The 26,715-nt window shown below is 43.3% G+C and overlaps 1 protein-coding gene and 1 long non-coding RNA gene across 2 annotated transcripts; both read right to left on the bottom strand.

Moving 5' to 3' along the window:
* Positions 1–26,437, bottom strand: LOC118371271 (solute carrier family 2, facilitated glucose transporter member 9-like). The gene is made up of 12 exons (XM_052527802.1): positions 26,300–26,437; positions 21,578–21,676; positions 18,822–18,982; positions 11,320–11,444; positions 10,746–10,891; positions 9,037–9,169; positions 8,604–8,791; positions 3,531–3,641; positions 2,798–2,899; positions 2,421–2,481; positions 740–867; positions 1–347 (listed from the first exon to the last, which is right to left on the bottom strand). The coding sequence occupies exons 1-12, from the start codon at positions 26,342–26,344 to the stop codon at positions 96–98; spliced, it is 1,551 nt and encodes a 516-aa protein (XP_052383762.1). The 5' UTR covers positions 26,345–26,437; the 3' UTR covers positions 1–95.
* Positions 5,040–5,454, bottom strand: LOC127932314 (uncharacterized). The gene is made up of 3 exons (XR_008144815.1): positions 5,355–5,454; positions 5,197–5,276; positions 5,040–5,118 (listed from the first exon to the last, which is right to left on the bottom strand). It is a non-coding gene; the product is annotated as an uncharacterized LOC127932314 (long non-coding RNA).
* Positions 26,438–26,715: the final 278 nt, after the last annotated feature.

The following is a 26,715-nucleotide window of genomic DNA, read 5'->3' on the forward strand; positions in this document are numbered from 1 at the left end:
TCTCTCTCTCCCTCTCTCTCTCTCTCTCTCTCTCTCTCTCTCTCTCTCTCTCTCTCTCTCTCTCTCTCTCTCTCTCTCTCTCTCTCTCTCTCTCTCTACTTCTTATTCTCTATCACGTCGTACTCCAGGTCGACGGCACCATAGCCGTTCATCTTGGCGAGTTTGAGGCTGTTAAAGACACCCAGTTCGCTGCTCTCCTCCTCCAGCATGCCGTTCCTGGCCGCGAACATCTGGCTGATCTCCACAAATGTCTTGTTCTTGGTCTCGGGGACGATGAAGAAGACGTAGGCCGCCACTGCCGTGCACACGCCAAAGAACACGAGGTAGCAGTAGGCCCCTGCCGACATCTGGGGGGGGGGGGTGGTTTGTTGAATGAATTGAATGGATTATTAGAGGGAACAGTAACAGAACACGATGCGAATTGGATCTTCAGACGATGGCACTTATTTAATTCAAACATTTGCTACTATTTGCTAATGGACTACTGCTATACTACTTGTATACCATTAGTATGCTACTAGTACTACTGCTATACTACTGCTAGACTACTACTTTCCTACTACTATACTGCTAGTATACTACTACTATACTACTGTTTTACTACTACAGATGAGTTGGAGTGGAGTTCGAGGGAATAGGGAGCTGGATCGAGAGCTGTCGTGAAAAAGGCACGACTACAATGCCAACATGCAGCGGTGAAACGTGTGTACAGGAGTAATTATAGGCCAGTAGTTCTGACCTGTAGGAAGGGGAAGACAAAGCCGATGGTGAAGTTGGACAGCCAGTTGAGGCATCCAGCCACAGTGTAGGCAGCCGGACGATGGGACTGTTTAAACAGCTCTGCTGTCATCAGGAAGGGCACTCCAGCTACACAGGGACAGAGACACAATGAGACATATCGGCTGCATTTAGACAGGCAAACCCAACTCGGATCATTTGTCCACGAACAGGTATTTTGACCAATCAGATCAACTCTGAAAAAGATCTGATGTGAAAAGATCTGATGTGATTGGCCAAAAGAACAATTAGTGGAACGAATATCAGAACTCAGCCATAGTCTACAAAAGTATACTTTTCAAGCCATGATAGAATCACATCATGGGCTACTAGTTATAGTCACATGTGAAGTTGGGCAAACGACCAAACCACTGATATTGATAACAGCAAGACTTTAGAGTAAGGATAGTACAAATTGAGGATTGAAACCGCCATTATAGTCCCTCGGTGTAAGACAGATGTATGATCTTAATTTGATCCATATTGTCACAGCCAAATAATCCTGCAGAAACAGGATTTGAACATTTAGTCCACTATATTGCCTTGATTGGTGGTTAGGCTATTAGCTGGCCAAAAGTAGGCTTCATGAAAAGTACAATATTGTTAATATAACCATGTCACGAAGCTCATCTGAAAATTCTCAGCAACAAAAGAGGGTTCAAATTAAGGTCCTACATCTGTATCTCAATATGTTAACTCTATAATATGTAGAATCTATAGACGGTTTCATTGCTCCATAATATCTCATTCATCATGGTTAGAAATGAGAGATATTATGAATGAGGAATAGTACATTAGAAGGCTTGATAATGTAGTCAATAAGTAGGGCTCTGCAATGTCTACATCTGCAGTACTATGAGCTCCTTCACATTATTTATGCAAGTTTTTTGTCTCAAGGAGGCATATTCATCACACACACCAAAATATTCATTATGAACAATGAGCCATTGAACATCTAATTGCGGCAAACAGAAAATCCTCATCTGAATTTAATGTATGGATTTTGGCTGCTTGACGGATTACATGTAAACTGGTGTTGGTCTAATTCATCAGGCTTATAGCCACCATCAACATTCTAATAAACTGTTGCGTTCAGCCGACGAGCCCCAAACAAATGGGTGTAAGAATGGATGTTCCTGTTACCGTGGCAGTTATGATTTCCTCATTTAGTGGATTAATGAAATACAATAGAGTAGCTATTTATGTTGGGTAAACAATGAGGCTGCCTTTCCTATAGCACTTCTACATTCCACCACCAGAGAGCAGTGTTTCCTAGTTAGAAAATAACTGGCTGTGTCTATTGGATAAAGTGGAATGTTCAAAGTGCTATAGGTATCCTGGAGGTTAAGAGTATTGGGTCAGCAACTGAAATGTTTCTGGTTCGAATCCCTGAGCCAACTTGGTGAGAAATCTGTTGATGTGCCCTTGAGAAAGACACTTAACCATAGTTTATCTGGATCACAGCATCTGCTAAATAACTTAAATGTACTTCTTAGAGTAGCATTATAGACCCTTGTGCTAAAAGAGGAAGTACCCACTCTTCTATTGAGCGAGATATACATCCTGAGTATAGACCCTTGTTTTGAAGGAGAGAAACAGAGAGAGAAAAACAAACAAGCAGACCACCAGGGTGGATGTCTTACCTGGTCCTATACAGAAGCCAGCGATGATCCCCACCACACAGGCAACACTGATATAGTGGGACTTAATGGGCGCCGAATGGAAGCATAGGACAGTCAATATCAGAGACCATAGGACAGTCATCACATTACAAATAATAATAGACTGACGGGTTACTGATTATACTCATTAAAGAGACAGTCAAAGACACGGAGACAGTAACTATCAACAAAGAGAGTCTGCACGATTCAAACTAATAGTAATGAAGATGGCATTGTTCTTCTATAAACTGACCTGAAATCAGATTCTCTCTTTTCACAGAAAATGCAGAATTCCAGGTCTGGTGAACTGATCCTAGACCTGTGTCTATGGGGGAAGATTGATGGGTAGATGAACGTACCTGGAACATGAGGGAGAGTGTGATCCCTGCACAGCAAATTCCCATGAAGGTGAATCCACCAATCATCAGAGGTCTTCTGCCCAGCCGTTCAATGGTGAAGCACTGGAGGTGGGACAAAGGAGAACACGTTATTTCTATTGGCTGACGACTTAACATGTCAATGTTATGCTTCTGCATGGGAAAAATGGCAAACTGCTACCCAGAGACTGTGTTTCTTGGAATAGCTCAGCACCCAGTAGTATCTCCACTGACCTATATGTCTCTTTAGAAACTGTAGCCATGGGTTGCATCCCAAATGACACCCTATTGCCTTTAGTAGTGCACTACTTTTGACCAGGGCCCAAAGGGGGATATATAGGGAATAGTGTGCCATTTGGGACAGACACAGTCTGATCCAGAGCCATACTGTATAGAATGTATACATAATTTACTATACATAATATAGCTGTGGTTTGACTATAGTATCTCAGTGGATATATGCTTAACAGTTCCAGAGGGCCTTATAGCTAAAGTACAGGCTTGTCCAAAAGGAGTGTTGAAGTGAGTATTACCACCAGCTACCAGACAATAATAATAACACCTCAGACTAGAGTAGGCTAGCTAATGTTAGCCTGGTTAAACCAGTCTGAATGCTTCACTCACCTATGAGAGCAGCTTTCAGTCTGGTGAACCAGGCTAAGCTAGCATGCTCAGCTGTTGTGCTCACACAGTAATCCAATGACCGCTTGCTTACCCCTACGCATCCAGCGATAACCTCAATGGCCCCGGTTCCAACCGTGGTGTACTGGATCTGAGGGACTGGGATACCTGCGTTCTCAAAGATGGCGTTGGTATAGAACCAGATCTGAAGAGAGAGAGAGAGTTGTAGATCAGTAGGCGAACTGTGAGTAGTAAACATGTACATGGTTGAATACATAATGTAGGGCTACATCTTTGTTGCATTGTTCTTTGAATACTCCGTTGTTCAGTGTTCTGGGCTGTACAGCGCTTACATCATCATCATCAACACCAACATTAGTAACTGAGTGTACATATTAAATATGGCCGTCTGTTTTAACCTGGCTAAACAAATATGCAACGTTCAGCTAACGGTCATTTATAAAGCTCTTATTCTTCATGGCTGATTCATCATAATTGCCGTCACAACCATCCTAAATCCCATCTGTCAAATCAGATATATTTAATCAATGCTGTGGTCCAGCATGTCAACGTTGGCTTATAGTATTCCCAGTGAAATGAATGAATGTCTTTATCTCATTCGTCATACTTCACTACAACAACACACATCCTCTAATACGGACAAGATCAGGAAAAGTAGATGAAATGGACACATATAGTTGGTTTCAGTAACCATCCATACACATACATCAATATTTCCACACACTCATGGAAATATGTCACATCCACACATGGTATTTGGCCGTCCTTGTGTAGAATTCTGAATGGACTTCTAGAATCTAGTATTACCAAGCAGGGAATGGGTTGCAAAGACCTCATCGGAATTCTAAAAGGTGGACATTGGAATTCTTTGATATCACATTCGAGCTTTTGTGCTCCGTGTCTGGAGCAGCTGCGACAGTAGAAAGCAGCATAGCGTGGCCGTGCTGTGAAATGGGGACCAGCATGAGAACATGTACACGAGTGCTTATCCACATGGTGCTAAAGGCCAAGAGCCCATGTCACTAGGACAAGTGTGTGTGGGGATCCATTTAGACTATGAAATAAGGATGTGTGTGTGTGTCTAGGGTGTATTGTACATTAACGAGAGAGTGTGTGTGTGTGTGTGTGTGTCTAGGGTGTATTGTACAGTAACGAGAGAGAGTGTGTGTGTGTGTGTGTGTGTGTGTGTGTGTGTGTGTGTGTGTGTGTGTGTGTGTGTGTGTGTGTGTGTGTGTGTGTGTGTGTGTGTAGGGTGTATTGTACAGTAATGAGCACCAGTGTGTGTGTGTGTGTGTGTGTGTGTCTAGGGTGTATTGTACAGTAATGAGGACCAGTGTGTGTGTGTCTAGGGTGTATTGTACAGTAATGAGGATCAGTGTGTGTGTGTGTGTGTGTGTCTAGGGTGTATTGTACAGTAATGAGGATCAGTGTGTGTGTGTGTGTGTGTGTGTGTGTGTGTGTGTGTGTGTGTGTGTGTGTGTGTGTGTGTGTGTGTGTGTGTGTGTGTGTGTGTGTCTAGGGTGTATTGTACAGTAATGAGGATCAGCGTGTGTCTAGGGTGTATTGTACAGTAATGAGGACCTGTGTGTGTGTTTAGGGTGTATTGTACAGTAATGAGGACCTGTGTGTGTGTTTAGGGTGTATTGTACAGTAATGAGGACCTGTGTGTGTGTCTAGGGTGTATTGTACAGTAATGAGGATCAGCGTGTGTCTAGGGTGTATTGTACAGTAATGAGGACCTGTGTGTGTGTTTAGGGTGTATTGTACAGTAATGAGGACCTGTGTGTGTGTTTAGGGTGTATTGTACAGTAATGAGGACCTGTGTGTGTGTCTAGGGTGTATTGTACAGTAATGAGGATCAGCGTGTGTCTAGGGTGTATTGTACAGTAATGAGGACCTGTGTGTGTGTTTAGGGTGTATTGTACAGTAATGAGGACCTGTGTGTGTGTTTAGGGTGTATTGTACAGTAATGAGGACCTGTGTGTGTGTTTAGGGTGTATTGTACAGTAATGAGGACCAGTGTGTGTGTCTAGGGTGTATTGTACAGTAATGAGGATCAGTGTATGTGTGTGTGTCTAGGGTGTATTGTACAGTAATGAGGACCTGTGTGTGTGTGTGTCTAGGGTGTATTGTACAGTAATGAGGACCTGTGTGTGTGTGTGTGTGTGTGTGTGTGTGTGTGTGTGTGTGTGTGTGTGTGTGTGTGTGTGTGTGTGTGTGTGTGTGTGTGTGTGTGTGTCTAGGGTGTATTGTACAGTAATGAGGATCAGTGTGTGTCTAGGGTGTATTGTACAGTAATGAGGACCAGTGTGTGTGTGTGTGTGTGTGTGTGTGTGTGTGTCTAGGGTGTATTGTACAGTAATGAGGACCTGTGTGTGTGTGTGTGTGTGTCTAGGGTGTATTGTACAGTAATGAGGACCAGTGTGTGTGTGTGTGTCTAGGGTGTATTGTACAGTAATGAGGACCAGTGTGTGTGTGTGTGTGTGTCTAGGGTGTATTGTACAGTAATGAGGACCAGTGTGTGTGTGTGTGTCTAGGGTGTATTGTACAGTAATGAGGACCAGTGTGTGTGTGTGTGTGTCTAGGGTGTATTGTACAGTAATGAGGACCAGTGTGTGTGTGTGTGTGTGTGTGTCTAGGGTGTATTGTACAGTAATGAGGACCAGTGTGTGTGTGTGTGTGTCTAGGGTGTATTGTACAGTAATGAGGACCAGTGTGTGTGTGTGTGTGTCTAGGGTGTATTGTACAGTAATGAGGACCAGTGTGTGTGTGTGTGTCTAGGGTGTATTGTACAGTAATGAGGACCTGTGTGTGTGTTTAGGGTGTATTGTACAGTAATGAGGACCAGTGTGTGTGTGTGTGTGTGTGTGTGTGTGTGTGTGTGTGTGTGTGTGTGTGTGTGTGTGTGTGTGTGTGTGTGTGTGTGTGTGTGTGTCTAGGGTGTATTGTACAGTAATGAGGACCTGTGTGTGTGTGTCTAGGGTGTATTGTACAGTAATGAGGACCAGTATGTGTGTGTCTAAGGTGTATTGTACAGTAATGAGGACCAGTGTGTGTGTCTAGGGTGTATTGTACAATAATGAGGACCTGTGTGTGTGTGTCTAGGGTGTATTGTACAGTAATGAGGACCTGTGTTTTTGTATGTGTGTGTGTGTGTGTGTGTGTGTGTGTGTGTGTGTGTGTGTGTAGGGTGTATTGTACAGTAATGAAGACCTGTGTGTGTGTGTGTGTGTGTGTGTGTGTGTGTGTGTGTGTGTGTGTGTGTGTATTGTACAGTAATGAGGACCTGTGTGTGTGTCTAGGGTGTATTGTATTGTACAGTAATGAGGACCAGTGTGTGTGTGTCTAGGGTGTATTGTACAGTAATGAGGACCTGTGTGTGTGTGTGTGTGTGTCTAGGGTGTATTGTACAGTAATGAGGACCAGTGTGTGTGTGTGTCTAGTGTGTATTGTACAGTAATGAGGACCTGTGTGTGTGTCTAGGGTGTATTGTACAGTAATGAGGACCAGTGTGTGTGTCTAGGGTGTATTGTACAGTAATGAGGACCAGTGTGTGTGTGTGTGTGTGTGTGTGTGTGTGTCTAGGGTGTATTGTACAGTAATGAGGACCAGTGTGTGTGTGTGTAGGGTGTATTGTACAGTAATGAGGACCAGTGTGTGTGTGTGTGTGTGTGTCTAGGGTGTATTGTACAGTAATGAGGACCAGTGTGTGTGTGTGTGTCTAGGGTGTATTGTACAGTAATGAGGACCAGTGTGTGTGTGTGTGTGTCTAGGGTGTATTGTACAGTAATGAGGACCAGTGTGTGTGTGTGTGTCTAGGGTGTATTGTACAGTAATGAGGACCAGTGTGTGTGTGTGTGTCTAGGGTGTATTGTACAGTAATGAGGACCAGTGTGTGTGTGTGTGTGTGTGTCTAGGGTGTATTGTACAGTAATGAGGACCAGTGTGTGTGTGTGTGTGTCTAGGGTGTATTGTACAGTAATGAGGACCAGTGTGTGTGTGTGTGTGTCTAGGGTGTATTGTACAGTAATGAGGACCAGTGTGTGTGTGTGTGTGTGTCTAGGGTGTATTGTACAGTAATGAGGACCAGTGTGTGTGTGTGTGTCTAGGGTGTATTGTACAGTAATGAGGACCTGTGTGTGTGTTTAGGGTGTATTGTACAGTAATGAGGACCAGTGTGTGTGTGTGTGTGTGTGTGTGTGTGTGTGTGTGTGTGTGTGTGTGTGTGTGTGTGTGTGTGTGTGTGTGTCTAGGGTGTATTGTACAGTAATGAGGACCTGTGTGTGTGTGTGTCTAGGGTGTATTGTACAGTAATGAGGACCTGTGTGTGTCTAAGGTGTATTGTACAGTAATGAGGACCAGTGTGTGTGTGTCTAGGGTGTATTTTACAATAATGAGGACCTGTGTGTGTGTGTCTAGGGTGTATTGTACAGTAATGAGGACCTGTGTTTTTGTATGTGTGTGTGTGTGTGTGTGTGTGTGTGTGTAGGGTGTATTGTACAGTAATGAAGACCTGTGTGTGTGTGTGTGTGTGACCTGTGTGTGTGTGTGTGTGTGTGTGTGTGTGTGTGTGTGTGTGTGTGTGTGTGTGTGTGTGTGTGTGTGTGTGTGTGTGTGTGTGTATTGTACAGTAATGAGGACCTGTGTGTGTGTCTAGGGTGTATTGTATTGTACAGTAATGAAGACCAGTGTGTGTGTGTCTAGGGTGTATTGTACAGTAATGAGGACCTGTGTGTGTGTGTGTGTGTGTCTAGGGTGTATTGTACAGTAATGAGGACCAGTGTGTGTGTGTGTCTAGTGTGTATTGTACAGTAATGAGGACCTGTGTGTGTGTCTAGGGTGTATTGTATAGTAATGAGGACCAGTGTGTGTGTCTAGGGTGTATTGTACAGTAATGAGGACCAGTGTGTGTGTGTGTGTGTGTGTGTGTGTGTGTGTGTGTAGGGTGTATTGTACAGTAATGAGGCGTGCCCCTGCTTTGTCACTCAGCACCAGTGGTTCTAAGTTAAGTGAGGCTCTAATATATAGTGGTGGTGGTGATAGGGGCATATAGTGTATCCACACACACAGGGACACACACTCTCCTGCATGTATGGACACACACACACACACACACACAGAGAGACACACACACACACACACCCACCGCGTCGATACCGGACAGCTGCATGCCGATATTGACCACCACTATAGTGATGACCTGCCAGCGGACGCTCCGGTCCTTCAGCAGACCGATGACCGACACGGTCTGGACCGAGGACATGGACCGCTGCTCCTCCTGCATCTCCTCGATCTCTGCCTGGATGTTCACTTTGGACCGGTACCACTTCAGAGCTGGGGAGAGAATTTCACTTTACTAGACTGGTGAGTACAGCACAGCTAAGGTTGTATACCGTATGGACTATATTGAAATACAAGTCTTTGTTGTATTGGTCTGTGGTCACAGCTTTCCCCCCCAAAATAATACTCCTTACAATAGCAATTCAGGTCTTTAAGGTCTTTTACAGTCTACTCTATATGTCAAGAAAATAAATAAAGAACTATCAACTATATCCTCCTAATGGACGGAGCCTCCTCACCTGTGATGGTGGCGTGGACATTCCTCTTCTCTATGAGCAGGTACCGCGGGCTCTCTGGAAACCATGGCAACAGCATCAGCTGGAACATTGTGGGGATCACCACCAGAGACAGGAAGAGGGGCCAGTGTTCTTCCTGTTGAGGGGTTAGAGGCCAAAGGATATAGGGTCAGCAAGAGGTCAATATGAGTTTGATATCATTAAAACAATTATATGACAAAGTTTGAAAGAAGGTAGAAACTCTCTGGTATAAAAAGCAGCCAACTAGTGTGCTGAATGGAGATGATCGTAAAAGATGAGTCTACCACGTGGGTCGATACTACTGACTGATCTGATTACTGTAGAACTGGGACACACTTCCGCCTTGAGAGGAGGATAGCATTTCTGCAAAGAAAGGTCTGAAATAAAATGAATGTCACATACTCTTCTCTCATTGCAATGTACTTTTAATATACCTCCAATGTTTAGGCTTTACCAGCAAGTCACAGGGTGAGTTTATTCTGTCAAACTCTGAGCGGTTGATTTGGGCCCGGCACAGGGCCCGGAAAGTTTGGGGGGGGGTACCCCCCCCCCCCACATTTATTTATGAATAAATAGGTCAGAAAATAGAGTGACATATCATTTGATAGACATAGACATTGCCTTTTTGGAAATGGAATTAAAATATTACTGCTGGCAATGTCATAAGAATCTCTCCCCCACCACCGCCCCACCATAAAGGCCATATATCATGGATATATTCATAGAGTATGCAATGTAGGTCAAGTGTGAACATTTAGTATGCATGGAAAGGGTACACCCTGATGGTCAATGTAAAGCAATTCATTTCTTTCTCCGTCCACATGACCTTGTATGCATCCTCCACATGCATCCTTTAACTCTCACTCATTTACAATAGGCCAAGTGAATGGGATAATAAGTCAGAAGTTTCTTCACTTGTTTGCGTCTTATTTTTTATGTCAGATTTTAAAATCCATTCAGCCATTTTGGAACAGTGACTCGCTACCCTAACCAGACGCAACTGGTTTCATGTGGCCATGAGACGTCATGTGTTCTCGTATCTAGTGGACGAACTAGGAATCAGACAGCGGATATGTTTACATCAATGGATCGGTAGAGACCTCATCTTTCTCTTCCTATGCATATAATTCTTGTAATACGAAAAATGAAGGCATGGAACTTTGCACAAGCCTTATGCTTTTAAAATGGCTGTTTTCCTATGGACATGTGTGAGAGTGTTAGAGTGCCACCATTACTTAAAATATATACATGTTTTGGGGGGAATAGTAATTGGTGACATATTTTATTTCAAACCTAGGCTTTAAAAAGGTCTTATTCCCCTTCCCCCCCTCCGTGAAGAACTAAACAACAACAATCTGTGCATTTCAAGGCTTTTAGGCCTGCTGCATCTCAGGCTCTGTTTTAGTCACATTATTCACCTTTATCAGAATCCCACACTTCTTACCTTTGTAACAGTACCAAGCATGTGTTTGTAGGACTTATAGTTTGGAAACCGAAATACACTTTATGAACGTAGTGTACAATATTATGCGGGGTTTAGAAAATGCCACCGGAGGGCGTCAAGAGTTTAAGAGGTTACGTTTCATTTGTCTTTACCTCACCAAAAGTTCTTTATCTATTTACGCCAAAGAAAAGACTAACAAAGAAGCTTAACTATGAACTAAGATATTAAGGATAAGATTTTACTGCACCTTTCCCAGTAGTTCATGTAGCCCCAGGATCTGAGCGATGAAGACTCCTAGACAGATAAAGATGCTAGGCACGAGGCCCAGGAAGCCTCGCAGGTTCTTAGGTGCTATCTCCCCAAGATACATTGGCACCACACTCAGAGAGATACCTGGTGGGAAAGGAACAGAGGTGAGAGGTCATAGAGGTTCTTCTGTGCTATCACCCCCAGGTACATAGGTAACACACTCAGAGAGATACCTGGAGGGAGGGGGATATGGACATTACACAGATCAGATTCAGCATTAGCAGTTAACCTTACAGCTAGCATTGTTGCTGATAAGAGCTGATAATGTGTTGTAGAGCAACAGAAAGAAGACCTGATTCATTCAGATAAGTAAAACACAACACAGAAATGCATACATCAAATGTGTTTATTTAAAGCCCTTTACTTCAGCAGAAACCAAGCGTGTCAGGTGTCAAGTTACGTACAGTATGTGTTATGAATGCCTTATTTACCCCCTCAAATAGTGTTTCGTAATCCTTACTCGACATGTTAAGGATGGTAGGACATGGTATTATTCTCTGTAACTGGATTACCTGAGTGTACCCCTGTGATGAAGCGTCCAACAATGATCATCTCTGGAGAGCCCAAGGTCCTGCTGAAGCCCAAGAAGGCTCCACCTATAAACACCAGACATGTGATTCTCACCAGGGTGCCTTTCCTGTAGACAGCAGAACAATCAGCCTGAGAAACCTTCTACAAACCTTAAACAAACCATTGGCTTCAACATACTGGAAGTCCAATATCCTCAAACACCCGATTTGAATGTAAGACTTCCGTAACGCGAAGAGATGTAGCCTAAGTATGATGCATAAATGTCTGAATGATTTCCAACATATATCATTTTCTACAGAGTAAATCAATGGTTTTAGATGTTTGACCAGTTTTCCTTTGACTCCTCTTTTCCTTTCCCCATTTTCGCAAAACTCTTAATCAAAATCCAGTTCTCAGTGGAGGATCTCAAACCCCTTGGCATTTTCTTTGATGCAGCAAAGATGCACACCTTGAACTTTTCCCACATTTTGCTGCCTTAAAATTACATCTAAAAAGGGATTCAATTATTTTTTCTTCCATACACATCTAAACAACTTACTCCACATTTTAAAAGTCAGAAAGTTATAGAACATTTTCCAAATTAGGAAAATATTAAATATCATAAATTGATAAGTCTCCATCCCCCTGAGAAAATACTTGGTGGAAGGACCTTTGTTTTGATGGAATTTATATGAATGACTAGAATATTCCACCCTGAAGCCATATCTACCCTGAAGCCATATAATTGTATGAAATTGGTTAGAATCATGTATAACCATAATTTGTACATATGTCTAGTCTGTACCATATGTCTATAATAGTATCTTAAAAACCGACTGTCTGAGCAAGAATCGGTGCCGACCGTGGCTGGCGCCACTGAGAGTACTTCCCAGGGTCTCGGTCTCCCCATCTTGAGGGAGGATGGGGAGTAAGTCTCACGGAATCCCCTAATCTTTGTCGGCTGGGTAGCAGGACATTGTGTGCTAACATTAGTGTGAATGTGTGCCCGTATGTTTGTGCGAATGTGTGTGCGTGAGAAGCCAGGATAAAATGAATTGTTTTGTACAACAGACCAGAACGTTCCTGTGAATAACTATTTTGCTTCATTTCAATCAGTATCTTACAAATCCTGATCTAGCAGACTGAGTAGTTTGATTGAATTGGTTTATGAACATGGAGAACATAATTCTCTTAACAATTGGTCCTTGAGAGCCGGATTACAATATATGTCCCTGCCTTCCGAAGGTACTACACCGAAAACCGTCATTGACCCATAAATTAAAGACCTGTCCCTTGACATTGGGGTTCTATAACAGGCCGGTATATATCTAAGGTCGGCAGAAATGGTGACGGAATCTAACCTACATTGCTTTTCCCAGTCTATGAGAAGGTCAGTAAATCTTTATTCATGAATTATGGGGAATTGACGATCGGGCTACATTCAGAAATATATTTGATTGTTTTTGTAAAGTTTAGGTGTTGATTTTAAAAATCCGACAGAGAATTCTTACATGGTGACCTATGTTTTGAATTTTGTGTCAAGAACCCTGATATAGGTAGTATTCTAGGCAATTGGAAAATAGGAATTGGGTGTAGAGCCACCTAGGCAGCAGGAGAAGGGGGTCCGTAATGACCCAGAGTATCTGTGGCCACTACCAATAAACTATCTAATGTTGAGACCTAACCGCTAAATTGGTTAAGATACATTAGCCGGTCTAACAAACTAAGATCTAACAGAAATTGATCTGGAGCATATTAGCAGAAAGGTGAGAGTCAAATCTACGCACATCTAGGTCTGATTATCCAACGAAGAAGGGAAGCCTAATATAGCGGAGGGAGATACGAGATATTAACGTTCAAAAGAACAAGCATCAATAGACAAATAGGCTGCTGACTAGGGACCCCTGGAAAATAGCTAATAGGGTGTAATACGGGTGAGACCTAATGTGCGATCGACACCTCTATAGATTTTTTTTTTTTTCTTTTTTTTTTCCACCTTTATTTAACCAGGTAGGCAAGTTGAGAACAAGTTCTCATTTACAATTGCGACCTGGCCAAGATAAAGCAAAGCAGTTCGACAGATACAACGACACAGAGTTACACATGGAGTAAAACAAACATACAGTCAATAATACAGTATAAACAAGTCTATATACAATGTGAGCAAATTAGGTGAGAAGGGAGGTAAAGGCAAAAAAGGCCATGGTGGCAAAGTAAATACAATATAGCAAGTAAAACACTGGAATGGTAGTTTTGCAATGGAAGAATGTGCAAAGTAGAAATAAAAATAATGGGGTGCAAAGGAGCAAAATAAATAAATAAATTAAATACAGTTGGGAAATAGGTAGTTGTTTGGGCTAAATTATAGGTGGGCTATGTACAGGTGCAGTAATCTGTAAGATGCTCTGACAGTTGGTGCTTAAAGCTAGTGAGGGAGATAAGTGTTTCCAGTTTCAGAGATTTTTGTAGTTCGTTCCAGTCATTGGCAGCAGAGAACTGGAAGGAGAGGCAGCCAAAGAAAGAATTGGTTTTGGGGATGACTAGAGAGATATACCTTCTGGAGCGTGTGCTACAGGTGGGAGATGCTATGGTGACCAGCGAGCTGAGGTAAGGGGGGACTTTACCTAGCAGGGTCTTGTAGATGACATGGAGCCAGTGGGTTTGGCTACGAGTATGAAGCGAGGGCCAGCCAACGAGAGTGTACAGGTCGCAATGGTGGGTAGTATATGGGGCTTTGGTGACAAAACGGATTGCACTGTGATAGACTGCATCCAATTTGTTGAGTAGGGTATTGGAGGCTATTTTGTAAATGACATCGCCAAAGTCGAGGATTGGTAGGATGGTCAGTTTTACAAGGGTATGTTTGGCAGCATGAGTGAAGGATGCTTTGTTGCGAAATAGGAAGCCAATTCTAGATTTAACTTTGGATTGGAGATGTTTGATATGGGTCTGAAAGGAGAGTTTACAGTCTAACCAGACACCTAAGTATTTGTAGTTGTCCACGTATTCTAAGTCAGAGCCGTCCAGAGTAGTGATGTTGGACAGGCGGGTAGGTTCAGGTAGCGATCGGTTGAAGAGCATGCATGTAGTTTTACTTGTATTTAAGAGCAATTGGAGGCCACGGAAGGAGAGTTGTATGGCATTGAAGCTTGCCTGGAGGGTTGTTAACACAGTGTCCAAAGAAGGGCCGGAAGTATATAGAATGGTGTCGTCTGCGTAGAGGTGGATCAGGGACTCACCAGCAGCAAGAGCGACCTCATTGATGTATACAGAGAAGAGAGTCGGTCCAAGAATTGAACCCTGTGGCACCCCATAGAGACTGCCAGAGGTCCGGACAGCAGACCCTCTGATTTGACACACTGAACTCTATCAGAGAAGTAGTTGGTGAACCAGGCGAGGCAATCATTTGAGAAACCAAGGCTGTCGAGTCTGCCGATGAGGATGTGGTGGTTGACAGAGTCGAAAGCCTTGGCCAGATCAATGAATACGGCTGCACAGTAATGTTTCTTATCGATGGCGGTTAAGATATCGTTTAGGACCTTGAGCGTGGCTGAGGTGCACCCATGACCAGCTCTGAAACCAGATTGCATAGCAGAGAAGGTATATTCGAAATGGTCGGTAATCTGTTTGTTGACTTGGCTTTCGAAGACCTTAGAAAGGCATGGTAGGATAGATATAGGTCTGTAGCAGTTTGGGTCAAGAGTGTCCCCCCCTTTGAAGAGGGGGATGACCGCAGCTGCTTTCCAATCTTTGGGAATCTCAGACGACACGAAAGAGAGGTTGAACAGGCTAGTAATAGGGGTGGCAACAATTTCGGCAGATAATTTTAGAAAGAAAGGGTCCAGATTGTCTCGCCCGGCTGATTTGTAGGGGTCCAGATTTTTCAGCTCTTTCAGAACATCAGCTGAATGGATTTGGGAGAAGGAGAAATGGGGAAGGCTTGGGCGAGTTGCTGTTGGGGGTGCAGTGCTGTTGACCGGGGTAGGAGTAGCCAGGTGGAAAGCATGGCCAGCCGTAGAAAAATGCTTATTGAATTTCTCAATTATGGTGGATTTATCAGTGGTGACAGTGTTTCCTATCTTCAGTGCAGTGGGCAGCTGGGAGGAGGTGTTCTTATTCTCCATGGACTTTACAGTGTCCCAGAACTTTTTGAGTTAGTGTTGCAGGAAGCAAATTTCTGCTTGAAAAAGCTAGCCTTGGCTTTTCTAACTGCCTGTGTATAACGGTTTCTAGCTTCCCTGAACAGCTGCATATCACGGGGGCTGTTCGATGCTAATGCAGAACGCCATAGGATGTTTTTGTGTTGGTTAAGGGCAGTCAGGTCTGGGGAGAACCAACCAATATGTTCCTGGTTCAAAATTTCTTGAATGGGGCATGTTTATTTAAGATGGTTAGGAAGGCATTTAAAAAAAATATCCAGGCATCCTCTACTGACGGGATGAGATCAATATCCTTCCAGGATACCCCGGCCAGGTCGATTAGAAAGGCCTGCTCGCTGAAGTGTTTCAGGGAGCGTTTTACAGTGATGAGTGGAGGTCGTTTGACCGCTGACCCATTCCGGATGCAGGCAATGATGCAGTGATCGCTGAGATCTTGGTTGAAGACAGCAGAGGTGTATTTAGAGGGTAAGTTGGTTAGGATGATATCTATGAGGGTGCCCGTGTTTAAGGCTTTGGGGGGGTACCTGGTAGGTTCATTGATAATTTGAGTGAGATTTTTATTTATTTTTATTTTATTTTACCTTTATTTTACTAGGCAAGTCAGTTAAGAACAAATTCTTATTTTCAATGACGGCCTAGGAACAGTGGGTTAACTGCCTGTTCAGGGGCAGAACGACAGATTTGTACCTTGTCAGCTCGGGGATTTGAACTTGCAACCTTTCGGTTACTAGTCCAACGCTCTAACCACTAGGCTACCCTGCCGCCCCAGATTGAGGGCATCAAGTTTAGATTGTAGGATGGCTGGGGTGTTAAGCATGTTCCAGTTTAGGTCGCCTAGCAGCACGAGCTCTGAAGATAGATGGGGGGCAATCAGTTCACACATGGTGTCCAGAGCACAGCTGGGGGCAGAGGGTGGTCTATAGCAGGCGGCAACGGTGAGAGACTTGTTTTTAGAGAGGTGGATTTTTAAAAGTAGAAGTTCAAATTGTTTGGGTACAGACCTGGATAGTAGGACAGAACTCTGCAGGCTATCTTTGCAGTAGATTGCAACACCGCCCCCTTTGGCAGTTCTAACTTGTCTGAAAATGTTGTAATTTGGAATTAAAATGTCAGAATTTTTGGTGGTCTTCCTAAGCCAGGATTCAGACACAGCTAGAAAGGGGCAGAATACTTGATGGCCACTCGGGGTGAGATAGCCAGTAAGGGCTCTGACAGAAAGGGATGGAAGGCTAACAGAAGAGGAGATAAGGACAGAGATAGAGATCATGAAAGATGTTTTACTTGTAACAAGTCGGCTCACTTTGCTCGGGATTGTGAGTCACAATGCAGGCACTGCAAGAAAGTAGGACACAATCACAGTGACTGTCGTAATAAGAAAGATAGAAGGGACAAAAGAAGCAGGCGCCCACAGCCTGAGTCAGAGGAGGAAGCAGAGGCGTGACTAGATTCAGGGGCAGAGGATAGTGGTAGCGAGACAGGAGGGAGGTCTGAATAGTTGAATCGTAAAGATTATGGGATAGTTTCTGGTTATTGATTCTTGGTTTGATAGTTTAGGTAACACCAGTGAATTGGAACAGAAAGTGCAAGTATTCTAACATTATAATCTGTTTGCATTTCGTGGAACCATGTCAGGTCGGTAAAGGGGATTGCAGGTTGAGTTCATTTCATTTTAAAGGGACAGTGCACATTAATCACAGTTGTGTGGTGGAGACAAATGGGGCCTGACACTGAACCCTTGCCTAGAAATTATTCGGAACAATAGGCAGAAATAGTAGCATTGACTAGTGCCTGTGAAATAAGAAAGGAGAGAAAGGTTACTGTTTACATAGACAAGCACATAGACATTTAAGACCGTACGAAGCAGCACAGATAACTCTTAAAGTAGATAAGACACTTGACAGAGAATTGTTCAAGGATAGCCATGACAGAAGGCCCCAGGGAGAATTGGACATGTAGAGAATGAAAGGGGTGCTCCTACAAGACATAAGGATAATTTACTAATCTTACCTAAGTCATTGTTTAGATATGTGGCAATATTGATACATGGACAGAGCCATGTATCAAAGGGGGGATAGGCTTGGACACTTTGTGGCCTATTGGATGATAAATGAATAAAAAGAAACTGTTTTTATAGCGTTCCCAACTTACTTGGCAGACACGATTATGGTAACTGAAATATTAGGTCAAGATATTATCCCTAGAGTTAGTTTACTAGGATCTATTTTTTAAAATAATGAATGACAGTTATCACAAATAGAATAGAAATAGAAGGCCAGAGTTAGGGACCAGAACAAGTAGACATAGAAGACTGGAAGCAGCCACGGTGGGAGGGGCCATACCAAGTACTCCTGGTGACAGCCTTCGCAGTGAGAATAGCTGAAAGAGCTACCTGGGTTAATATCACACATTGCAAGAGGGTAAGACACACTGACACTTTCGAACAATCACAGAGTTAGGAGAAGAACCGAATACCAATAGGGTTCGGGGGTTACCTCTCTAACGAAGATTCCCTGACCCCGCCCTATCCTCCCTGTGTGCGTTCATAGAAGTGAAAGTATGGAATGGCCTCAAGCTGATGATATGTTCTCCGGGAAAGGTTTGGGCTTTACAGGAGTGCTGATTGGTCTGAGCTGTCGTATTGTGGGAGCCATATTCCCAATACACCATGACACATCCGAGAATGCAGAAGGTGGTAACTTGACCCATAGTTTAGACGATGAGGATTTGGTATTAACCAAGCATAAGAGATCGGTGGATCAGTGGAGATCGGGAAGGATGTCTCAGTTGATTTCTATGTAGACCAAATAGGGTCTCTGACCCCGTGGCAGTCTAGGACTATGAGCCATTATGGAAGATATCTGTGCAGGTCCCCGTGTAGTTCATGGAAACAGGTCTTAGCCCACACAAAGAGAGAGAGAGGGCTACATAAATCCACATACCCAGTATGGAAGAAGATGAATGTGAGAGGTTTTGACTGTAATCCTGAGCAAGGGAAATATTGCGTAAGCTATCCTCAACATTGTGACCATGCAATTGCACTGTTTGTCTACATAACCTGGTTCAAGAATTCATGACATTACCCTGAAGAAGGCAAAGTGATGCCGCAACATTGGTGTTTTCTTTAACCAAATAAATGACTGGGATGTTATACATATGGACTGTTCAACTCTATTTTCATAGCTTACAGTTTTATAGTTTATTCTCTGTTAGTCAGAACCTCTACACTAAATCATTTTCTCTGGGTGTGCGCCAGCTCATGCTTTTTATGATGTCAATGACGTTATGTCAGTAGCGTATGTCAATTATGGCTGGAGGGGCAAGTCTAAGACTTGGGGCTGTCTTACCTTCCAAATCTGGTGACTAGTATGCCCACCGTGAGGCTGCCCACCATGCCCCCGATGGCAAACACAGACACGGTGACAGAGTAGAACAACGTAAGAGTCTTGTCGTCCAGACCCGTCCCGTTCCTTGCTACCATCGTCTGGTTATAGAATGCCTTGATGTACTGGGAGAGGAGGAAGAGAGGGAGGAAGAGTCAAACATACCATAGATACCATGTCAAGTCAGAAGAAATTGCTAGAAGCAGACACCATTGTCTGGTTGTAAAGCTGCTTTATCAAATCAAATTTTACACATACACATGGTTAGCAGATGTTAATGAGAGTGTAGCGAGGCGAGCTTGTGGCTTCTTGTTCCGACAGTGCAGTAATATCTAACAAGTCATCTAACAATTCCCCAACAACTACCTAATACACACAAATCTAAAGGAGTGAATGAGAATATGTACATATAAGTATATGGATGAGCGATGTCCGAACGGCATAGGCAAGGTGCAATAGATGGTTATCAAATACAGTATATGCATGTGCTGTAAGTAATGTAAGATATGTAAACATTATTAAAGTGGCATTATTTAGAGTGACATTGTTTAAAGTGACTAGTGATCCATTTACTAAATGTAGGCAGCAGCCTCTCTGAGTTAGTGATTGCTGTTTAGCAGTCTGATGGTCTTGCGATAGACTGAAAAACAGCTTCTATGTACTGAGGAAGGCGAGGAGAAGGAGAAAGGGAAGAATGTAGATAAGGAAGTCATATCAAGAAAATAGAGTCTAGAAGTGATGGGATCAACAGACAATACCCAGGCTTTTATTTTCTAACTATTTACATGTGTGTCTTTTGGCATCGTTACATTTGTCTGTAGTGTTTTCGTTCCCTTTTAAGAGAGATTATGAAGGAAAATCTATTTCCACTCAATTTCAGTGCAGGCACATACAGTGCATTCGGAAAGTATTCAGACCCCTTCACTTTTTCCACATTTTGTTATGATACAGCACCACAAAAGACTCGAGGGTGTAATCGCTGCCAAAGGTGCTTCAACAAAGTAATGAGTAAAGGGTCTGAATACTTATGTAAGTAAATAATGTATTCCTGTGTGTTTAAAAAAAAAAATACATTTCTAAAAAACTGTTTGCTTTATGATTTGGGTATTGTGTGTAGATTGATGAGAATTTGTATTTATTTAATCCATTTTAGAACAAGGCTGTAAATGACTTAAATGTAAATGTAACAAAATGTGGAAAAAGCCAAGGGGTCTGAATACTTTCCGAATGCACTGTACGCCTGGCTATGCACCTCCTTTCCTGCCCTCTTTTTCTAATACTGGCCTCTCTCCTTCTCTAATGACGTTATTGTCTCTGAATCAGCGTGGTGGTACTATGATGTAATTCATTCATGTTCTCTCTGCCTCTCTCTAGCCTTAGCTGAAACAGAGCAGCAAAATACAACTCTCTCAGTGGAAGAGACAGACATGGGTTCAAATACTATTGGAAATCATTTCAAACACGTAAGGTGGGCTTGATTGAGCTTGCCTGGCACAATGTAACCAATAGGATAGTTACAAAAGTGCTAAACTCACTCATCCGACAATCAGGGTGGACTAAAACAAGCGGGCAAAGTATTTGAAAGATATAAAAATCGGATTTGTACCCAGGTCTGTGAATAGACAATGCAGTCTCGTGACAACCCATTTGGCAGGAAGGAGGGTCATTGATGGTCCTGATTCCCCACGTGACTTCCACATTAATGCCAAAAGATTGCCACTGATTTGTTGGTGAAGTGTCAGGCAGTTCTTCGGCTTGTTTTCCAGATGTGAAGACTAGGTTGTGTTTTGGAGTTCTAATTATACTGTATGTCCACTGGGGAATTTGAAGCAAGGACAGGAGTACTCCGTAACAGGAGTACATTAAAATAGTTGCTCAGCGAAACACCATATTTGGTAACGAACGCATTTTGACAGCATAGCGCTTGAAGAGCTGTCTAATGGGAGTTAGACAAGAGACCCGGCATACTCATCATCTCTAACCCAGAGACACTGGGCTGATTCAACTTCAGGCACCAATAGTCGCTGTGGAAATGTGTGACTATATTGTCTATGGAAGTGTACGCCATTGTGTGTTATGTTTTTATCACACCATTTTGTCTCCCGTAGATTTAGCTTATAAGATCCCTATCCAGGTCTAAGATGGAAACGCTCTGCAGGAGCAGGCCTTACAACGTCAACCGTTCCCCATTGTGGAAATAACACGGTCTAATGTGAGGCTGACTGAATTGACACAGTTCACACTGAACCGGTTCAACCATCCGGGTCAACACAAATCTACCACAACCAGGATATCAGGGGACAAGACTCATGGAACGGCTCACGGGTGAAGTTTCCCCCCTGGGTACAGACGTAGGATCAGCTTCCCCTCCCCTAATGTAAACGTTAACCAATAGTGGGGGAAATGCAAAAATGACCCTAGATCAGCAATTTCACACTACTCCCATGACTCTAGATGCGAGGAGAGTGAACAGAATACTCATGGTGGTAATCCTATACAATACATATGGTGTCTTAGTTTGTGTAGCTCCTATGTTATATTCCACTAACTGCAGTACATATGTACTTATAAAAAGTATAGGTCCGGTCATAGAGTCTGTATATTCATAATAGGCCTATTCCTGTTGGCTGAAATTGTATATGTCCCTGTCCACAACCATTTCAGTGCACGTAGGCATGTAGTGTCTTACTGCATATAGATGTTACTGTGGTGCCTCCTACCTCTGCAGGAGAGTTGACGACGGCCAGGTTGTAGCCATAGAGCATGGAGCTACCGAACGAGGCCAGGAAAGCCACGGCCAGCAGCGACTTGGTGAGAGACTAGAGGAAGGAAAAGATGACACAACATTAGGAGATGCTGTACAGGTGTAGGGTCTTCATTTGATCATCCTGTTGCTCCAGCATTATTTTCATGCTGTGAGAAACTGGTCAAATTAAGATCCTACACCTGTAGGAAGTAGGAACACTGCAAAACCTGATGAGAAACATTCAAGACATCTGATAACATTTGGATAATTGTATCATACAATATGACCAGGGCCCAGGGTTTTTTTCTGAGCACATATACTGACCAGGAAAACCCATAGGCCCTGGTTACAGGTTATCAGGTAAAACTGGCCTTAGTTGCAGATTATCAGGTAAAACCTAGCCCTGATTACAGGTTCAGGTAAAACTGAGCCCTAGTTACAGGTTATCAGGTAAAACTCAGGGTCCTAAATACACTCTTAGAAAAAAGGGATCCAAAAGGATTATTTGGCTGTCCCAATAGGATAACCCTTTTTGGTTCCAGGTAGAACCCTTTTGGATTCCATGTAGACCCCTCTGTGGAAAGGGTCCTACATGGAGCCCAAAAGGGTTCTACCTCGAACCAAAAGGGGTTCTTCAAAGGGATCTCCAATGGGGACAGCAGAATAAGCATTTTAGGTTCTAGATAGCACAATTTCTGACCAATATATCTATGATCGTTTCATTAATAGAGTCGTGTGGTGTAGGCCTAAGTGTTGGAGAGAACAGTACAAACTGTGACAATAAATACTACGAAACAGGTCATTGGGCATTTCAATGGAAAACATACATAACCATAGTTCATTATGCTTAACGATGATTTAAAATCAACCTGTCAACATAACAGCTTTCTGTGATGTACTGTACAGAACCAGTTTTCATAGGGAAGCTGACCTGAATGTAGCTTCACTACAACACTTACAGTATAGTATTATTGATATTATGAGCATTAAACTGTAGGTTACACTTCATAGATCAGCTCTGGATAAACATTTCTGCAACGCAAGCAATTATTAAGTATACAACTTTTACTAGGCTACTTTAACAAACACAACCGCTGCCACAAAATGTGTTGCTATAGCCTTGTGACAGACTTGTGACAAATCGAGTAGCTGGCTGGCATGCAAGATTTGGGTGCCGAGATTAGTGCCACTATACAATGACAGCATAGTGTATAAGGGTGTCAGAGTCCAAAATGGTTCATTTCAATTATTCTATCGGTAGCTGGATTAGTATGGAATTATGAGATTAGTGCATGATTTTGCATGTACAAGCATTTAATACATCATAAATAGGGTATGGGTTGGATACTGTCTGGGACAAGGAGAGCTGTACTGTACTGGACCTTGGCCAGACCTGTGTCATGTTCATTAGGCACGAAACAGAAGATAATAGATTGAAAAAGAGAGGGACAACCTGGACTTGTCCAATAAGAATACTTGTTTCTCTTTTTCGGTTGCAAAACGTTTTTATTATTCATCTGTTGCGTGCCTGAATGAATATAGCCCTGGTTAGTCAGCCTGCTGGAACTGGTCCAACCCTCGAATCAGTTGGAAGCTACTCAGCTACCACCTGCCAAACACAGAATGACTGTACACGGTTTCAGGTGTTGGTTTTTCCCCAACCTGGTGTAGCAAGAAAAGGCTTGAGGAAATGTTTGTTTTTTAAATCACACTACAGATAGTTGTAAAAACTATAAACATCTAGAATTGGTTAGGGACAAACTTGACAGTTCAATTTGAAAAATGTCATCTAAAATGTAAAGTTGACAGAAAATCCATTTTACAAGGCCAAACTCTATTCTATTACTCAGAGTGGGACAGAATCAGAGTAGGCTACTACGACCAATAACTACCAGAATCGTTGTGTCAGCATACAAGATAACTACACAAACTTGATTGATGGCTTGCAATGGCTTCTTGATAGCTAGCCATAAGGTTGGGAGACTGGGAACCTACTGTAGCTGGGCTAGCTAAAGCAAACTTCATAACATATCTAGGTGGCTAGTAGTATTACAGAGAAACAACACAAAATTAAAACTAAAAATACTAAAAATATTCTGAGGGGGCATGTGCCCCTATGGGCATGACGGCTCTGCATATACTGAGACATACTAGGCTAAGTAGAAGTACTGCGTTATTGTATTCCTAGTGGTGGTGTAGTCGTCAGGAGCCCTGCCTGAACTTATTCCCCTGTCCAGATGCTGAACTCCAGCACAGCCAGTTTAACTGACACCCCCAGTACACAGGGTCAGTAGCTGAGAGAGGATTTAACTACACCCTAATAACCAAACTGAACCAAACCTCATCAGGAGTACAGCAGGAAGCAACAGAAGCTGCCATATTGCTTTTGGGAGAGTCAGCTGTGGAGAGTATGTATGGGGGTGAATGGTCGAGTGGACTGTAGGTATGGGGGTGAATGGTTGAGTGGAGAGTAGGTATGGGGGTGAATGGTCGAGTGGACTGTAGGTATGGGGGTGAATGGTTGAGTGGACTGTAGGTATGGGGGTGAATGGTTGAGTGGAGAGTAGGTATGGGGGTGAATGGTTGAGTGGACTGTAGGTATGGGGGTGAATGGTTGAGTGGAGAGTAGGTATGGGGGTGAATGGTTGAGTGGACTGTAGGTATGGGGGTGAATGGTTGAGTGGACTGTAGGTATGGGGGTGAATGGTTGAGTGGAGAGTAGGTATGGGGGTGAATGGTTGAGTGGAGAGTAGGTATGGGGGTGAATGGTTGAGTGGAGAGTAGGTATGGGGGTGAATGGTTGAGTGGACTGTAGGTATGGGGGTGAATGGTTGAGTGGACTGTAGGTATGGGGGTGAATGGTCGAGTGGAGAGTAGGTATGGGGGTGAATGGTTGAGTGGACTGTAGGTATGGGGGTGAATGGTCGAGTGGAGAGTAGGTATGGGGGTGAATGGTTGAGTGGACTGTAGGTATGGGGGTGAATGGTCGAGTGGAGAGTAGGTATGGGGGTGAATGGTTGAGTGGACTGTAGGTATGGGGGTGAATGGTTGAGTGGAGAGTAGGTATGGGGGTGAATGGTTGAGTGGACTGTAGGTATGGGGGTGAATGGTCGAGTGGAGAGTAGGTATGGGGGTGAATGGTCGAGTGGAGAGTAGGTATGGGGGTGAATGGTTGAGTGGACTGTAGGTATGGGGGTGAATGGTCGAGTGGAGAGTAGGTATGGGGGTGAATGGTCGAGTGGAGAGTAGGTATGGGAGTGAATGGTTGAGTGGACTGTAGGTATGGGGGTGAATGGTCGAGTGGAGAGTAGGTATGGGGGTGAATGGTTGAGTGGACTGTAGGTATGGGGGTGAATGGTCGAGTGGACTGTAGGTATGGGGGTGAATGGTCGAGTGGACTGTAGGTATGGGGGTGAATGGTCGAGTGGACTGTAGGTATGGGGGTGAATGGTTGAGTGGACTGTAGGTATGGGGGTGAATGGTTGAGGGAGAGTACAACAACAATACATAAGGCCAAGAGCTAAAATAATGATCTGGATATGATAGGCTACAACTCCACAGCAGGTGTACAGTAGTAGCCTATAGCATGACTACAAACGCTCAAGATGTACTAATATTTCTATTGGGTGAATGAATAGACGTAAACAAAGGTACCCAGGGCCATTTTAATAGTTCCGTATAGAGTTCATAGACTCAAAACATCCTGATGTAAATGTATTATTAACATAGATGAGATATGGAGATCAATCCACAACAAAAGCTGTCTAAACTGCCTGTAAGGGTTACTCAAACACTTTGGGGCCTCCCACTCACGTAGTTCTGAGGCTTCCTCCATCTTGAGATCAACATGAAACAAACAGGCAGAGAAGTTAGGGTGAACAATAAAAAGCATAGTGGAGCATGGCTAGCCTAGGAACCTAATTCAATCTTCTTAAAAGTGCCAGCAGGAGAGACTAACAGACAACCACACATGAAAATGGCCGAAAAGAGACAATGCAACATTGTAACATCCAATCGGTCGCTCTAGTCTTCTGACAAGTCTGGATTCAGTGGCTTGTATTGAAGTTCATAAGAGGCTTTAACGATCTTAAAAACACATTTGTTTCCATTAAAAGTCCCAGTTACAAGGTATCCTTTTCTGAGTAAAACGTTGAAAAGGTTGCCACTTATAAGCTCAAGCTGCAGCACTTTAGATGTTGGGATGCTTTAGCTGGTCTAGATGAGCTGCATTCCTTAGAGAATTGAAAGCAGTGGCTGAGAGATGAATGCAGAGAGGTTTAAACCACGGAGCAGAATGCACTGTAGGCTACAACAACACATGCACAGTAATGTGTATTGGGCTAGGGTTTGAAGTCCACTACAATGGGCCAACAACGTTGCCATGCCATAATATACATTCAAAGAAATCTGAAAGTAAGCCATACTGTATATAAGACATATTTGTAGCCTCCCATATATGGCCATAAAAGGGAAATGGCAAGCATGCTTTTAAGGGCCAAAAATATATTGAAAGCCAGTTAGATCTCCAATGTGTAGTGTATCTCATATTCCTTATGAAAATGGAAAAAGTGATATACTTGTCAAGTAGGCACAACTGTTAGAAAAGTGCTGAAAGTAAATCTAGTCAGTCTTTGTATGAAATAATCAAATCTGGAGGAATCAATGAGCCAATTATTAAAACAGAATCAACACTTACCCCCACATATTTCCCATCTTCTGCTAATAACACTTCCTCTGCCATCTATGAACTCATCAATAAATGCTCCCCCGGGTTTGCGGTGCGGTTTTAAGAGAAAGGAATGTTTATCCTACAATACTTTTTATACCACAGGCATCTCCATCCATGTTATTTTGGGTGGAAAGAGGCGGGTTTTGGCGACTGACATAATTGAGAAGTTGTGAAAGCTTCTGCCCACCAATCCGCGGAGCACAAAGCCTACAGGTCCCTCCCAGTAGCAAACCAGCCTCCTCGGTTCTGCTTGACGGACTGCAGGCCATCACATGATGGTTGTCAGCGTGACTCTCCAAGGCGAGGGCAACTACCATAGTGAATTCAATCAGCTTTGCCTCTGTTAATGTGTTGTTTAGAAGCCTTCTGAGAAAAACCGACTG

This window comes from Oncorhynchus keta, chromosome 10, assembly GCF_023373465.1.
Source record: "Oncorhynchus keta strain PuntledgeMale-10-30-2019 chromosome 10, Oket_V2, whole genome shotgun sequence".
Classification (NCBI taxonomy): domain Eukaryota; kingdom Metazoa; phylum Chordata; class Actinopteri; order Salmoniformes; family Salmonidae; genus Oncorhynchus; species Oncorhynchus keta.